Source organism: Oryctolagus cuniculus, chromosome 6 (genome assembly GCF_964237555.1).
Source record: "Oryctolagus cuniculus chromosome 6, mOryCun1.1, whole genome shotgun sequence".
Classification (NCBI taxonomy): Eukaryota; Metazoa; Chordata; class Mammalia; order Lagomorpha; family Leporidae; genus Oryctolagus; species Oryctolagus cuniculus.
In genome coordinates, this window is record NC_091437.1 from 165417142 (window position 1) to 165433605 (window position 16464).

Consider the following 16464-nt stretch of genomic DNA (forward strand, 5'->3'; position numbering starts at 1 on the left):
CAGGCTCTGATCAGAGGCACTTTTTTTCCCAAACCAAATCCTGAGAAAATAACAACACAACAAGCTGAGGCGACGTCCTCTGCACCATCTGTAACAGCGCTCCTCGTTCCTCGGTCAGGGAAAGAAAGCCGACGCACAACCTCTCTGCTTGACCCTGTGCGGCTCGCACATCAGTCGCTCCCGGGGGAAGGTGTCAGGAGGAAACAAAACAGCCAGGACTACTCACTGGGTGTCTCGCACAGCAGGGCGCCCAGGCCCTCTGTGTTGCAGGAGAGAGGGGCGGAAGGAGGCACCCACAGCGCAGGAGCCCCAGAGCTGTGGGCAACAGCGTCAGAGTGAGACTGCAGCTGGCACTGCCACAAAGGCGCACCCGGGACGTGGCACTGGGACCCAGCTCCCACCGGCAGCACTGTCCTCCTCGGCCCTGCGCTCGCCCCAGAGCCTTCCCAAGGCAGGAACAATGTTTCTGTCAGTTCACTATCAGCTCCTAGCCAGACACCTAGTGTCTAATGGGGGTACTCATTAAGAATGCACTGAGGGCCAGCGCCGCGGCTCAATAGGCTAATCCTCCACCTGCGGCGCCAGCATACTGAGTTCTAGTCCCGGTCGGGGCGCCGGATTCTGTCCCGGTTGCCCCTCTTCCAGGCCAGCTCTCTGCTGTGGCCCGGGAGTGCAGTGGAGGATGGCCCAAGTCCTTGGGCCCTGCACCCCATGGGAGACCAGGAGAAACACCTGGCTCCTGGCTTCCAATCAGCGCAATGCGCCGGCCACGGCGGCCATTGGAGGGTGAACCAACGGCAAAGGAAGACCTTTCTCTCTGTCTCTCTCTCTCACTGTCCACTCTGCCTGTCAAAAAAAAAAAAAAATGCACTGAACAGACCGATAAGCACCTCAACTCAACCTCCTGTGTGGCACACAAGAACATCTTGGCAGGGACTGCCCGAGCCCAGGACAGAGTGACCACCGCGTGTTCAGCAGCTGCTTGCTTTGTGCCTGGCCTGGTGCGGCATCTCTCAAGGTGCGCAATGCAAGAGCTGGTGTTGTGGCGTAGCAGGTTAAGTCACCGCGTGCAACACTAGTATCCCATAATGGGTGACGGTTCAAGTCCCAGCTACTCCACTTCCAATCCAGCTCCCTGCTAATGCACCTGGAAAAACAGAGGAAGATGGTTCAAGTATCTAAACTCCTGCCACCCACACAGGAGACCAAAATGAAGCTCCTGGTTCCTGGTTTCAACCTGGCCATTGTGGCCATTTGGGGAGTGAACTAGCAGATGAGCTTGCTCGCTCTCTTTCTCTCTCTCTCTCTGGGCATGTGTGTGTCTCTCTCTGTAACTCTGCCTTTCAAATAAAATAAATAAATAAATAAATCTTAAAAAAGAGACGGGAAGGCAGGCACAGCCCCATGTGTGCCCATACATGAGCCCTGAGGCCACAGGCCCAGCCTCAGTTCTCCTGCCGGGCTCTGTGCCCCCACTGCCCACAGGGTTCTGTTCCTTTGCGTGGCCGACCCACAGGGAGCCTGTGCCCACTGTTCCACGCGCTGAGCTTCCTTCTGTCTCTGGGGAGCTGCCTCTCCAGGGCTCTCAATCTGCCCCGTCCTGCTGTCCTCAGCCACATTTCACTCCCTTCCTTACGGTCTGTGTTTGACCATGCTTTGTAGATCCCACACTGTCTGTGGAGCCTTCCTGAACCCCAGAAGGCAGGGTCGGCGTCCCCTCCTCTGGTTCTCACATTACAGGAGTGGTCAGCAAATCCTGATGATTGCTCCAACCGCCTAAACCCCCCATCCCCACCGTCAGGGAGCTCTTCTAAGGTCATGGCCTAGGTCAGGGTCCTGGAGCACACGGTGGCGCCCACAGATGCTGGTGAGTGGATTTCAGCAGTCACAGGGGCCTTTATAGCAGCTGAGTTACAATCAACACTCACCTAATCAAGAGTCACTTGAAAAAACATTATTTTTTTATTTATTTGAAAGGCAGAATTACAGAGAAAGAGAGAGAGAGAGCAAGCACACTTCCATCCACTGGCTCACTTCCCAAATGGTTACCAAGGCCAGGGCTGGGCCAGACCAAAGCCAGGAGCCAGCAGCTTCTTGCAGGTCTCCCACGCAGGTGCAGGGGCCCAAGCACTTGGGTTATCTGCTGCTGCTTTCCCAGGCCATAGCAGGGAGCTGGACTAGAAGTAAAGCAGCCAGGACACAAACCAACACCCACATGGGATGCCAGTGTTCAGGCAGCGGCTTTAACCACTACACCACAAAAGCCAGCCCAGAGAAATAGGGGGCCTTTTGAAAAACACGTCTTACACCATTTTTTCAGTAAGAGTCAAAAGGCAGTCATCCTGGCCTTCTGTGCCCCTGCTGGAGCATGTGTGGAGCGGGTGTCAGGCCCCCGTGTGCCTCTACCACTCAGCCGCACCCTGGGTGTAAACGGGCCATATTTGGTTCCCATGTCAGGGCCCCGCTTGCCTGTCTTGCTCAGCGGCAGCCACATTTTGTTGAGCCATTTGCCAGGTGATGGGCATCCAAGTTCTGCCCACTTTCTGGACTATTACAAAAAATGCAGCTGTGAACATTCACATACAAGTTTCTGAGTCACTGTGTGCTTTCCTTGGTCTTGGGTAGATGCCGAATTTCTGAGTCATACGGTCAATTTACGTTCAACATTTGTAGAAACGGTCAGGGTGCCTTGGAGACGGCACTCACATGGTGATGGCGCCAGCGTCTCCAGCACCGCACACGGCCACCGCCTGTCTTCTGACGACAGCCACCCGGCAGGTGCGAGCAGGACCCGCACACCGTCCCAGCTCCAGAAAGACTGATGATGCTGCACACCCCTCCAGGTTGCTCATTAGTTCCTGGGAAGTCCTTCATGGGGAGAGGGCTAGCCCATTCTTCTGTCAACCTTTTTAATTTAGTTGTTTGCCTTCTTAGTACTGAGTTTGGGTGTTAAGTAGAGCTCCTTACCAGAGACATGAAGTACAAATATTTGCTTCCAGCCTGTGAGTTGTCTGTTCATTTTCTTAATGGTGCTTCTGGAAGCACAGCAGTTTTTAATTTTGATGAAGCCCAATTCATCAGTGTTTCCTTTTGTGGATCTTGCTTTTGGTGACATGTCAAAGAACTCTGGCCAATCCAAGATCATGAAAACTCTCACCAGCTTTCTTTTCAAAGGCTGGTGCTCTGAGCTCTCACAGTCAGGTCTGGGATCTGCTTCCGAATTCATGTTTCCTGCGTTTCACTGCAGTCCCCAGTCACCGATGCTTTCTCCACCTCTGACAAATGCTCCCAGCTGCCCACTGCGCATGGCTAACTCCTGCTCCCAGCCCCTCACGGCCCCCAGCGGGGTCCTGAGGGCAGTGCCCATGCTGGTCCCGCCTTCTCCATCTCTCCTGCTAAACACAGCCTCCTTGAGCACAGAGCCCCGGAATGCTGGGCCCACGGTTTCAGCTCTGGCACCCGGCCCGCTGCCCAGCAGGCAACACGCGTGCATCAGACACACAAACGAGCTTAAAACCTTTCAGAAAATCCCAGACACATCTGATAAAAATAGCCAAAGGATGTCCAAGGAGTGTCACCCCTGAGGGCAACAATGAGAACGCCCCAAATCCAACCGCAAGGAAAGGGCGGTTATGCACTCCTGAGATATCCTCAGGGTGTCCTTTCTCTGTGAAAGTCTGAGGAAAAGCTTACTAATGTGATTTCAAAGAACTCATCTATGACACTGTGTTCAGACACGCGTTTTCCCAAGTGGCAGGAAGCACCTCCAAGCATTTACGGGGACTGGCTCCGGGCCTCCCGACACCCACTTCCCTTTCTCCTTTACGCTTCCCTGTGATGCTGAAAATCTAAAACAAAAATAAAACAATCCCATATGGGTGCCAGTTCGGGTTCTGTCTGCTCTACTTCCAATTAAACTCCTGGCTAATGGCCTGCGAAAAGCAGCAAAGGACGGCCCAAGTGTTTGGATCCCCGCGCCCACGTGGGAGACCCGGGTGAAGCTCATGGTTCCTGGCTTCGGCCCGGCCCAACACTCCCCATTGCAGCCATCTGGGGAGTGAACCAGAGGACGGAAGAGCTCTCACTCTGTGTCTCTCCCTCTCTTTGTGACTCTTTCAAAATAAATAACTACTTCTTTAAAAAATAAAATAAGATAGTTCTGTCAAAGAGAAGAGTGATTTTCTTAGATGCCCTAAGATCCTGACTGTTTTTGGAAGAATAATTTCACATTCGGTCCTAGCCTTAGTATGGGAGATCTTGACTGCTCCAATTTGCTCTGGGCAAAACACATGAATGACTACGCACTCTCAAGGCCCCCTCCTGCAGATTCTAGGCCTGAGAATGCTGGACGCACACAGAGCCTGCGTGCCTCATGAGGGGAGGCTCCCCGGGGCTGCTTCCTGCCCGCGGCTGGACACCTGCGCTCGCCGGGTACCTGGGCAGGGAGGTGCTGATCTGCAGTCTTGGCAAAGCAGGGATGACTTCCACGGTAGAGCCGCTGGTCTTTATTCCCGGGAGGTGGTCCAGCAGGCAGTCACTGACAACACCAAAGACGGTGGCGTGGTAACCTGAGGCACAGGAAAACAGAGACGTCACAACTCCCAGCAAAGCTCCATGCCCTGCGTCCACTGCTGAAGTCCCCAACCAGCAAGGGCAGCCCTGCAGAAGACCTGGGTCCCAGTGCTGGCTCCGTCACCTGCTGGTCCCTGCCCACAGCCTCAGCATCCCTCAGGCTCCTCCTTTGTGGTGGGGTTACAACAGCACCTGTACTCCCATCCCACCAGGCTGACTGGGCCCAAATGGGGAAGCTCCTGTAAGCCATCAATCTCTGCACAACCCGTAGTCAGCATCTCAGCCCGGGACTCATTTGCTTTTCAGATTTATCCATCTCCACAGTGAGGATGACAGTTAATATTCCTTCCCGGGACATAATGCAATTTAATGAGTATTTGAAAAATGCTTCAGAACCTTCTGTTGAGAGACGAAAGTTCAAGAGCCCATCATTATTACTGCAGCGGCTTCGTGACGGGGCGAACCGGCTGTGTGTGTGTGAGCACTGCCGTTTAAGATGAGCAAATTTTCCACTGGTGAGATAAGCACTTGAAACTAGTTAAGCAAAGATGTAGAATGGTTTTTGAAATTTAACTAATTATTGTCAACAACATTTACTGTGCAACAAAATGAAACCATACCCAGCGGCTCGAGGCTCAGGTGACAACCTGCCTACACGCGTGTGAGCCTGGGGTGTGCTCAGTGGAGAAGCCAGCATGGCTTTCAAGGGCTCCCGGGGCCCCAGCAGCCTCCTCGGCCCTCCTGCGGCTCCTGCTGGCTGGGAGCCGCTCTCTCAGCACCACTCCAGCTCACCTTCCCCCAGAGGGTGGGCTTGTCAAAACACCCCTGCAATGGGCAAACCACTGTTTTCCTCCCAAACCCACACCTGGACCCAGGGCCTCTCGCACTTCTCTTTCAGTAGGAACCTGATACATGTTCCGCCTGCTGAGCAACCACTATTTTATAATCCCTAATCAGAATCAGGCCTTTCCTCACCATTGCTGAGAATGGCTGTCACATGACAGTCTGATGACAAACACTTGGGGTCCACACGTTACTGTGCCCAGCAGTACAGGGTCAGCCCGTCTAGCTTTGTGCACAAGACACACCAAAGAACAACACCAACTGCCCTGCACAGAGACGCACGGCTCAGGGCCACTAAACCCACACAGGTGGCGGAGGAAGTGGAAAAGGATAGGGCACTCGCAAGACAGCACAGGCAGAGGAACAAAGTGTAACCCAGCAGGAAGGCTCGGCAGAGGAGCACAGAGATGGACCACACAGGGCTGGGGAACTCAGCCTGATGACAAGGGAAAGTGACTCCCACTGGCTGACCATGATGCCTTCAGAGGAGAGAGAGGGGTCTCAGAGGAGACCCCTCTGCTTTGGGGAGGGGAGGCAGTACACTTGGGTTGGACGTGTCGAACATGCGTGTCCCACCCACTGGACACCAGGGGGATAGCTGGGAAGTGCTGGGGTGCAGGCCAGGGAAGGGCACCCGACCCCAGGGGTGGTCAGCAGTCTGCAGGGCTGTGAGGCTGGGGACACCCTCACCACAGGTGACTTACGGAGGACAGAGAGGAGGACAAGAAACACAGAGCAAGGAGCACCTGTCAGAGGGCTGGGCTGCCCAGGGGCACCTGCACGAGACCAGCAAGACTGAGGAAGAAGGGCCAAAGAGGCAGCGGAAAATCTGGAGGGTGTGGTGTCACCGACGCTGGAGGACAGAGCTCGCCACACATGCAGGGTGGCAAATGAGCACTAAAGTGCCAAGCAAACCAAACAACTGGTCCAGGTTTAGGCAGAAAAATGCCACTAGTGACGTCACAGACAGGAGTTAAACTCAGGACGCGGAGGGGTGCAGGACCATGGCACCGGCGGCAGAAGGGCTCAGCGTGCACAGCCAGCTCTCCCAAGAGGTCCAGCAGATGACAGGGGCTTCCTGAGAGCGCGTGGGACACCATGGCCTCAGGAAAGGTCAGGGTGCAGAGGTAGGAACCACGCTGTTGGAAGGCTGTCGGAGGAGCACAGGAAGGGCCCCGCCCACCGCAGCAGGGGCCTGGCAGGTGCCAATCACACCCCACACACTCGCACCACATCCCACAGAAAGGCAGTCTTTCCCCATCCCTTGATGGACAAGGACTAACGAGACGGGTGAGAGGCTCTGGCCCCCGGTGTACGGAGCAGCAGTGTGGCAGCCCCGCAACAGCAGCAATCGGAAAAGCCCTTACCGTTCACGGTGATCGTTCCAGTCGTCTGCGGGACCCCCACGAGTGTCACCGGGTACAGACCAGACTCGGCCGGAAGGGAGAGCGCTGCGGGGAGCGACTCGAACTCCACTCCGCTGGTCAGCAGCCCCTGCAGCAAGGCACAGAGCAACGTGAGCAGGACCAGCCTGCACCGCACGCCTGGCAGCCCAGAGCAAGGCAGTGGAAGGCTGCGGCTTCTAGAACCCACAGAGAACTGCAGAGCCCAGGCACACGTGACGCACGGGGCGTCAGGTCAACAGCCGCTGCCTGGATTCTGGCCCTCTCCACCATGTTTCTGATGTTCGCTTTGCTTTCTTCTTGTACCAAATGGGAATATGAACACAAAGGAAAAATTTTATTTATCTTTTTTTGAAAGACTTATGTTTTATTTGAAAACAGGAGGGAAACAGAGACAGAGATCTTCCATCTACTGTTTTACTCCACTAATGGCTGCAATGGCCGGGGCTGGGCCAGGCCAAAGCCAGGATCCAGGAGCTTCTTCCTGGTCTCCCACAATCTAAAAGATGTCAACAATCTACCAGTCAACTATTGGAAAATAAAATGTTTAAAAAAATTAACAAGACACCAAAAACTCCAACTATCTGGGAGTAAATCTAACAAATAATGTGCAAGATTTCGTCACAGTTACAGAACCCTGCTGAGATAAATTAAAGAACTCAAGACACAGAGAGTCCCGCCCTGTTGGGGGGGGGGGGGTCCACTTTCCACAGTTGGTAGTCAAGGCAGCCCTCAAACTCTCAGATCCAGGGTCGGCACTGCGGTGTAGCAGGTAAAGCCGCTGCCTACAACACCAGCATCCCACATAGCTGCTGGTTTGCATCCTGGCTGCTCCACTTCCGATCCAGCCGCCTGCCAATGTGCCTGAGAATACGGCAGAAGACGGCCCAATGTGGGAGATCCAGACAGAACTCCTGTCTTCAAGCCTGGCTCAGCCCTGGCTCGGGCGGACATTTGGAGAGTGAACCAGCAAAGGGACTCTGTGACTCAACTTTCAAATAAATAAATAATCTTTAAAAAGAAAAAAACAAACCTCTTTTATCTGTGGCAGGACAAGGCAGGAGAGTGGGTGTGCTGGGAGAAAGGGCGCGAACACGGAACGCAGGGAAGCAAGATGCCGGGCCTCGGTGTGAGGTCGGATGTCTGAAAACGGCATGCACAGATGTGCGCGTGGTGTAGACGGCTGGATGTGTGGAATGCACATGCACTGTCTAACTCTGTGCACAGGGAACACCGGCAGCAAAGACACTCTGGGAGCAGTGCGCACGCCTGCCGCCCGCATGTGAGGCACAGGCGTGGAGTGATCTGCCTGTGTGCGTGTGGAGGGGTGCAGTGGACAGGGCACGTCCATCTCTAACAGACACTCTGGCCTCTCTGTCTTTTTAGAACAGCCAGGGCGGTGTGGCCACCGCCGCCTGCCTGAAATGTGGGTGGCGTGTGCACGTCTGAAGCGTTCCACAAGTCAGCTTTCAACACAGCACCGTGGTATGCCGGCTAGACCCAAGTGGTGCTTTGCCCTTGTCTAAGTCTCCACCCTTGCTGATTTATTAAAATACATCATTTTTTACTTTTAAACCAGGTAAAAATGCTACTTTTAAAATGAAAAAAAAATGTACAAGAAACAGCAGCAGGCATCTGACAATTCAACCACTTCGGGGTAAATTCCCCCCTTGGATTCCAAGAGCCAGACGGCCACTGTAGAGGCTGACCACGGCCATGTCCTGAGGCCAGTGCAGCCTTGTCCGACAGCTGGGGAAACACCGGTCCTCAGTGAGTCTCAGGACTGCAGGCTTAACACAGGCTCGGGGAGCAGCCACACGCAGCAGGGCTGCCCAACAGTCCTGGCCCACAGCAAACTGTGGCTCTACCCTGCAGTCTGGCCCAGCCAGCAGGGGCGTCTCTTCCAGGCAGACGCCATGCACCCCCACACCAGGGATGAGGCTATGGGCCCTCGTATCCCCAGGTCCCACCCAGGGCCTGGCACGGGGTATGGCCCTCAGCGAGACACCAGCAGGAAGAGCCTGGCTCTCACCTGGAACACCAGTTATGAAACTAGAAGGAACCCAACCACGTCGCACACAGACAACCTTGGGAAGGGACCCACGGTAGCCTGAAGGTGGCACAAGTGCCCCAAGCAAGCATGGGCCCAGGGCGTGACTCTTCCACAACCTACGTGGCGCAGCAACACAGCACCTCCCTACAGCTCCCTCTGCGCCCGTCCCTGTGTCCCCTCCCAGCAGCACAACAACCTCCAGGAAGCTCTGTGCACTCCAAAGCGCTGACTTCCAACCTCAGCCAATGGGCGAAGCGCGGTGCATGCACAAGCCCCAAGTTGCTCTGTGCCTCCGATGTCTACTCGGCAGCAAGCATGAGACATGGTAATGCCAAAACACGACTTCCCTCGCCAAACGCTTACCATCTCGGCAAAGCAGACAGAATTAGTGTGCCAGAATTAGTGCACAGAATTCTGTGCCAGAATCAGTGCCTCTAACACTAAGCAAAGACGCGTTTCAGTGACACGCTGGAGTTCTCGGTCACAGAGGCCCCGGCGGGGGTACGTACCATGTTCTCCACTCGGAGCTCAAACGGCATGGGGTTGTACACCATCAGCTGGACTTCACACACGTCCCCTTGAACCCACTGGAAATCTGGACACACACGAAAGAACCCTGGGGTTAGCAGTAGTTCTGAACTTCTCACGGGTTTCAGATCAGCCCACTGACGGCTAGTTTTCTTCCCACCAAGGCGGTCCTGCCACGGCCATCGCAAGATGGGAGTTCAAAGCGTGGTGTGCCCCTGCTTTCTCTGAAACCATGCAAAGCAAGGTATCACCGTCGTCCTGACAGTACACACAGGGTGCCTCCCCCACCCTCTGCAGGCTGCGCTCCCGCTGGCACGCCCAAGGCTACCTCACAAAGCTACAGCTGGACCTGGTGTGGCCCTTACAGCACACAGCACTGAGGGCCCACAGGCTGTCAATGCAGGAAGAAGGCTGGGATCACTGGCAAGAGGCCCAGAGTGTGGGTCACCTGTGCCCCCCAAGACCATGCCTTCTCCACCCAGCCCACCTCCTTGTCAGTTGTAACTCAGCAGCCACTGGGGGAGACAGAACTCTGAAACAACCCCAAGACCCCAAGCACACCCTGAGTGTGAACATGATGACCAGGCCACACGACAGAACACAGGTGAATGGTTCCTGTAGACCTAATGAAGGTCCCCAACCAGCTGACCGAGTTCCTCAAAAGGGAGATTGTTCTAGATGGGTCAGACGTGATCAAGTGCACCCATAAAAGCGGCCAGACCCCTCCTGGAGGGGTGGCCCCTAGGAACTCAAGCCTGCAGCACAGGGAACTGAAGGAGGGGCTGGGGGCTAGCAGGGGAACAGGGACCTGAGGGAGGGGCTGGGGGCCAGTAGGGGAGAAGGGGGACCTGAGGGCGGGGCTGGGGGCCAGCAGGGGTGAACGGGGACCTGAGGGAGGGGCTGGGGCCAGCAGGGGTGAACGGGGACCTGAGGGCGGGGCTGGGGGCCAGCAGGGGTAAACGGGGACCTGAGGGCGGGGCTGGGGGCCAGCAGGGTATGGGGACCTGAGGGCAGGGCTGGGGGCCAGCAGGGTATGGGGACCTGAGGGAGGGGCTGGGGCCAGCAGGGTATGGGGACTTGAGGGAGGCCACCTCAGGGAAATGGCTGAAGACACAAGAGGGGTATGGACACAGACCTCCCCTGGACGAGCCTCAGATGTGGACACAGCCTGGGCACAGGACTCCACTAGACGCCCTGATCTCACAGACAGTGAGGAAATCAATCTGCATTGCTCTAAACTGGGAAGCTGGTGATTTCTTACAAAGCAACGAGACACCAGCAGGGCACCCACGACCGGCGTCCAAGATACGCCAGCAGGCAGAGCCTGGCTCTCACCCGGAACACCGGCTATGAAACTGGAAGGCAGAGAAGGAAAGTCAGACCCCGCGTGAGGCAGGAAGCCCTTCCACACGGCTGCCCCACTGCTGTCTGTATTCACCCCAGGGCAACAGCAGTGACCCCGGGGTCACAAGGCAGGCACTCGGGGTCTCAGCAGGTGGGCAAAGCTGCCTGGGAAAACCACCGCCAGCAATTTGTGCCACAGGGACTCTGGCCCAGGCCTGGGAACTCCGGGGGGGCCTAGCAGAGACATGGTGGCAGAAGGGAAGAAGAGACTTTTCCAGCATTTGCTGACCGGAATTCCTTGGCTTTCACGGAGCCTTCGGCTTCTGCAAACACCCTGTGCCGGAGCAGCCTGCACAGGGTCCAGGACCAGCTCCACCACACCGGTGATGATGACCGGGAGCCGGCATCTTGGATCCACTCACGAGAGGATGGCACCGAGTAACACAGTGCAGGACCGACCGCCAGCTGGTCGGAACCAGCACTTGTCTTATTTTACAAAGAAGGAAAACTCTACCTGACAGGCGTGGGGGCCTGCCCATCCTAAGCCCTGATAAATCATTGCTGAGACTCAAAACACAAGGCTGTCAGCTCCGGAACCCATGCTCTTTCTCCCTCCACCAGGCTGCCCCTCGGTAGCTCCTGGGACTCAGGCTGCCCTCCCTCTGCAGGGTCTGACGTCAGCCTCTGGTAAGCTGCAGGGGCTTCTCCACAAAGGGGCCAGGGCAGCTGTGCTCATCCCACCTGCCCCCTCCACCCTTAGCAGCCTCCCTTGGCCTGCAGGGGACTGGCACCCAGCCCACCCCCAACCAAAGATGAAGAACTCATTGTGTCTTAAACAGCTCCTTATGCCTGGTATCACAGATCCGTTCTCTCTCATGGTCAAAAAATCATCATTGTGCTTTCCAGGGTGCCGGAAAGAGTAATTTGTACTTTGATGGCCTTCGTCCACGTCAGGTAAGTCTAAGGTCAATCACTGAGTCTGTGAGAAGCGATTTTTGTCAGAAACAGACAATCCCCTGCCCGTGCCCCTGCCTCAACAGTCCCTCCCTGAAACAGCAGGGGAGCAGGAGTCAGCGGCAGTGAGAACGGCCCATCCCCTGTGCCCGTTATCACCTGTGCAGACAGGTGCTTCCGTGGCCACGTCTGCCTCCGCCTGTGGGAGGAAGCGCTCCTGACTGCCTGCTGCATCCCAGAACCGAGCCCCAGGCACGCGAGTGCCGCTGCAAACGTCATCTGCAGGGACTTCAGGAATTCTCTCACCTGACCCTCAGCACAAGGCTCCCAGTGAGCTCCCAGCGTGCCCACAGTATGGAGGGAACATGTGCAGCCCAGGTGGCCTGGTCACACGGTGTCCAAGGTCATACGGTGCAGAGTGGGGGCTGTAGGGCTAGGCTGCAACCCCAGGCTGCCACATCCTGTCCAGGCCACGCTGCCTGGCAGCAGTGACCTCAACCTGATCTGTGGATACCACAAGGTCCTTTCACAAGAGGGAGGAATCTATCTCTTCACCCCTCCAGGCCTTGCCTGGGACCCTGGGTGCCGTCATCCCTCTCAGAGCAGGGCCCAGACGAAGCCTGCACACAGGCACTCAGGCCGGGAACTCAGTGCAGGCAGAGCACAGGTGGTTAGCACTGGCCCTCAGGGTCTGCCTCACCTCCAGTGCCCGGTTAAAGATGGACTTACAGAGACTAGAATCTCAGGCTAAAGGGACACGAGTCTTCACACTGTAGGCAGAACTCTGTCAAAAAGCTATCAGAAGTCGCGGAACAGAGTCTACTCTCCCACCCGTGAGTGTTCAACAAACACCATGCGTCTCAGCTGAGCCTCCAGTTACAGGCATTTCAGAAAAGCACGAAGTCTGACATCACCCACTGAACGAGCAGATGAGCAGGCACTTCCTACTGTGATGGAAACCGTACCACAGAGGACAAGAGCGGAGGGCGTGTGGCACGGCGGTTCAGACACCACTGGGGATGCCTGCATCCCAGATCAGAATGCCTGGGTTTGCATCCCTGCTCCACCTCCAATTCCAGCTTCCTGCTAACGTGCACCCCGGGAGGCAGGAGGTGACAGCTCGGTACTCAGGTCCTTGCCACCTGGATCACTGAGTTCTGGGCTCCCGTCTTTGAACTGGCCCGGCCCTGGCTGTTGTAAGCGTTTGAAGAGTGAACTTGTGGATGGAAGATCTCTCTCCACGTCTCCCTCCCTCCCTCACTCTCTCTCAGTCTCTCCCTTTCAAATAAAATGAAAATAAGTAAACAAACCGTCAGTCCCTGAGTGCCGAGCTAAGCCGAGGGAAGGAGACGGGCCCTGCCGTGCCCTGGCTGGCCGGCCCAGGGCAGGCGATGTGCACCCCTCGGTCTCCACCCTCTCCGTGAACAGGCACCTGCAGCACCAGCATCCCACCACGATGAGAACTCCCACCTGGTGTCGGCGCCGGGCCTCGTTCACAAAAGGAAGCCCATCAACTGCTTAAGAACAAAGAACAGTAATGAGGCTGGATGCTGGGCACGAGCCACAAAGGCAGAGACTCCAAGCCAAGCTCCGAAGCCTTGGGTTTAAGGCTCTGATGTTGCTGTCTTTGAATCCTTAATAATGTTGTAACCAGGGGCCCCGCGATCCCCTGCTGTGCTGGGCCCCGTGGATCACACAGCTGGCCTCAAGAGGAGGAGCCTGGCCTCCAGCCCCTAAGCCCTCCGTACAAGTCTGCTCTAGAGCCTCTCTGGCCCCGCCTCCCCAGCGCTCAGTCTTTGCTCAGGCTCAAAGGGGAGGTACCCAGGAGCACCTGTGCTGTGCTGGCCTGTGGTTCTGGAGAACGCTCACCGACATCCTGTCTCCCTGTTCGACTCCCCATGCACTTGTCCGGCCTGCATGAACTGGGTGGGTAGGGGCAGGCTGCACCCCTCTGGCTTAGCTCAGTGCAGCCCAGTGTCAACGTGGTTGGAATACTTACACAGCCAGGAGCTGGGCTCACATGATTTACTGAACACTGACAGCAAAGGACAGAATGGTGTACAGGTGGCTGCCACGCCACCATGAAGCCAGGACGCTGTACCTGAGCCCTCAGGAGCCAGGCGTCATCTGCATCTAACTGGGGCCCACACCAGGTGCGCATGTGCGTTAGAGCAAACCAGAGAGCACCCCTCGGAGCGGGATACTTGGTCTGGGGATGTGCGAGCCCAGCTCTTGGCTTTGCCACTAACCAGCTGAGTAACCTGTAGGAAACCCTCTCTCTTAGTCTGTTTTTCCATCTATAAAACGAGATAAAAATCAACTCCTCCAAAATTAACAAGACAACTAAAGGCACAAAACTACGAGCCAGCCTCTTCTCAAGCAGCGTCTGAACGAAGAAGTGATCTGCAGGGACAGAGAGCACAGGTCTGTCTAGGACTCCCACCTCGGCCTCGCCCTGCAGCGGAGCAGACAACTTTACCTCCAGACGCACTGTTTCCAGGGAGTTCTGACAGCCTGCAGCTGCTGGTGATGGTTACGGTGAGGCCCTGCCAGGAGCTAAGGCCAGCAGTGCCGGATTACAGGAGACACACTCACTACGATGAGGAGCTCCACACAGCGCTCCGGTGTCCCTTCTGCCGGGGACAACGCGGCACTGCGGACAGCACAGACTGGGCTGCGAGGCCAGTTCCCCCGGCAGTGAGGTCCTGGGCAAGCTCCGTCCACTCCATTCACTCTTTCATTGTGCTGTGGGCACTAGGGACGGGGCAGGGAGCAGCACAGAGCTCCCGGCCTCTTGCTACATTGCGGGAGGGAAGCCATGAAGAGGCAAACGTCTATTTGAGTAGGGGAAAGGTACTACTGAGGGGCAAGCTAGGGATGCTGAGGGCAGGGTAGCCTCCAAAGTGCTGGGAGGCCGGCGCCGCGGCTCAATAGGCTAATCCTCCGCCTAGCGGCGCTGGCACCCCGGGTTCTAGTCCCGGTCGGGGTGCCGGATTCTGTCCCGGTTGCTCCTCTTCCAGGCCAGCTCTCTGCTGTGGCCCGGGAGTGCAGTGGAGGATGGCCCAAGTGCTTGGGCCCTGCACCTGCACGGGAGACCAGGAGAAGCACCTGGCTCCTGGCACGATGCACCGGCCGCAGTGGCCATTGGAGGGTGAGCCAACAGCAAAAGGAAGACCTTTCTCTCTGTCTCTCTCTCTCTCACTGTCCACTCTGCCTGTCAAAAAATAAATAAACAAACAAACAAAGTGCTGGGAGCAGCAGATTCCCCCTCTGAGAAGGCGACATTTGAACAGAGACCCAAACTGCGTGACTGTGAGTGAGGCAGGGACAGCAGCGGGACAAGGTCCAGGCAGAGACCAAAGCCATGGGACCGGGACAAGTCGTGGTGTTCAAAGAGCAGAAAGGAGTCACGTGGCTGGATCTGAGAAGCAGAGGTGAGAGAGGCGGGGGGTCAGGACAGGCAGGCGGCGGGGGTCAGAACGTGTCGGCCACATTCTGGAGGAGGCACGGGAATCAAAAATGGAAATAAAGAGGCAGCACAGAAAGCGCCGAGGATCAAAAGCCGAGAGCGAGAGAGCTGCTGGCGGCCTTGGGCCTGCACACCAAAAGGGGACCAAGGGTGGTCAGCCTCTGGCCAGGGCCAGCCCTCCCTAAGCTCGGGCTCCTTGTCTAGGAAATGCAGGCCCCTGCCCCCTGCCCCTTGAGTCATGGGGACGCACAGGCCAACCAGCATGACGGGCGATCCCCGCCCCACATGCAAGGAGACCCTGGGGTCTGTCTCCAGGGCAGTGAGGGAGAAAGCTCAAGCCATGGCCAGGCCTTGCAAAGGACACCAGGACACAGGTCAGGGCAGGCCTGGGGCACACTGTGCCCTGGGCCAGTGACAGAAGAGACATGAGCGGCTGTAGCTGGGAAGGGGCGGGGAGATTGGAGAAGGAAGGGCAGAGGCAAGGTCTTCAAGAGAACCAGGGTTCTGCTCCCCCTCTCCCCGCATTCACAGGGAAACAGCACCAGGGACACGGCCCAACCCCGGAGCGGAGCTTTCTCTGCTGGGTGGGAAGTCGGCACGGACCGTGTGAGATCACGCTCATCTCCACTGCCACTCGATGAACACAGCTCTTTCCAGTTCCTGGGACCTTCCTGAAAACGCCTTCGATGAAACAGATCTTTAAAACTCAGCTCCACGGACAGCTGCCTGCCAAAGGCAGCCAACCAGACAAGCTTCCGAGGGAGGAAAGGCACACACGTGGCCAGCCTGGGGCTTTGCGCTGACATCCAGAGGCGCCAGGGGCAGCGGGAGGCAGGGCGGGGGACAGAGCTGGGGCCACGGGGCCTACCTATCTTCTTGTTGCGCTCTTCCCCGCGGTTGTGCGCGATGATCGGCGAGTAGATGAAGGGGCTCTTGGCCGACACGTTCTGACCCAGCGCGCTCTTCATTTTCTGTGGCCGGAGGCTGGCGGGGAGGTTCAACAGCTTCACGCGCCTGTGACAAATGGCACAGAGACGTCAGCGGCCACAATGGCCTGGCCTCAGACACAGGACGTGTGGGAGCAACAGTGGATCGGTCAGAGGAGATGAACCAAAGGAAGGGAAAGCCCTCAAAGTCAGCAGCCAGGCAAGGCGGCCAAATGCCACACACAGTGAGCCCAGGAGGTCCCAGAAACGCGCCCGCCCCGGGGCAGGGGCACAGCCGCTTTCCCCTGGCCCCACAGACAAGGTCCAGGGTGAGCCCCCACTGCTACTGCAACCAGCAGGCTGGGCTGCCCT

At 56.8% G+C, this 16464-nt stretch overlaps 1 protein-coding gene across 2 annotated transcripts in view; it reads right to left on the bottom strand.

Moving 5' to 3' along the window:
* Positions 1-16464, bottom strand: part of TRAPPC9 (trafficking protein particle complex subunit 9) — a 562730-nt gene that overhangs the window by 408522 nt on the left and 137744 nt on the right. For both annotated transcript variants that reach the window (XM_070075538.1, XM_070075537.1), the window contains 4 exons: positions 16035-16180; positions 9381-9466; positions 6783-6909; positions 4436-4568 (listed from right to left, as the gene is read on the bottom strand). In XM_070075538.1, the coding sequence (XP_069931639.1) occupies positions 4436-4568; positions 6783-6909; positions 9381-9466; positions 16035-16180 (492 nt within the window). The remainder of the gene's footprint in view (positions 1-4435; positions 4569-6782; positions 6910-9380; positions 9467-16034; positions 16181-16464) is intronic.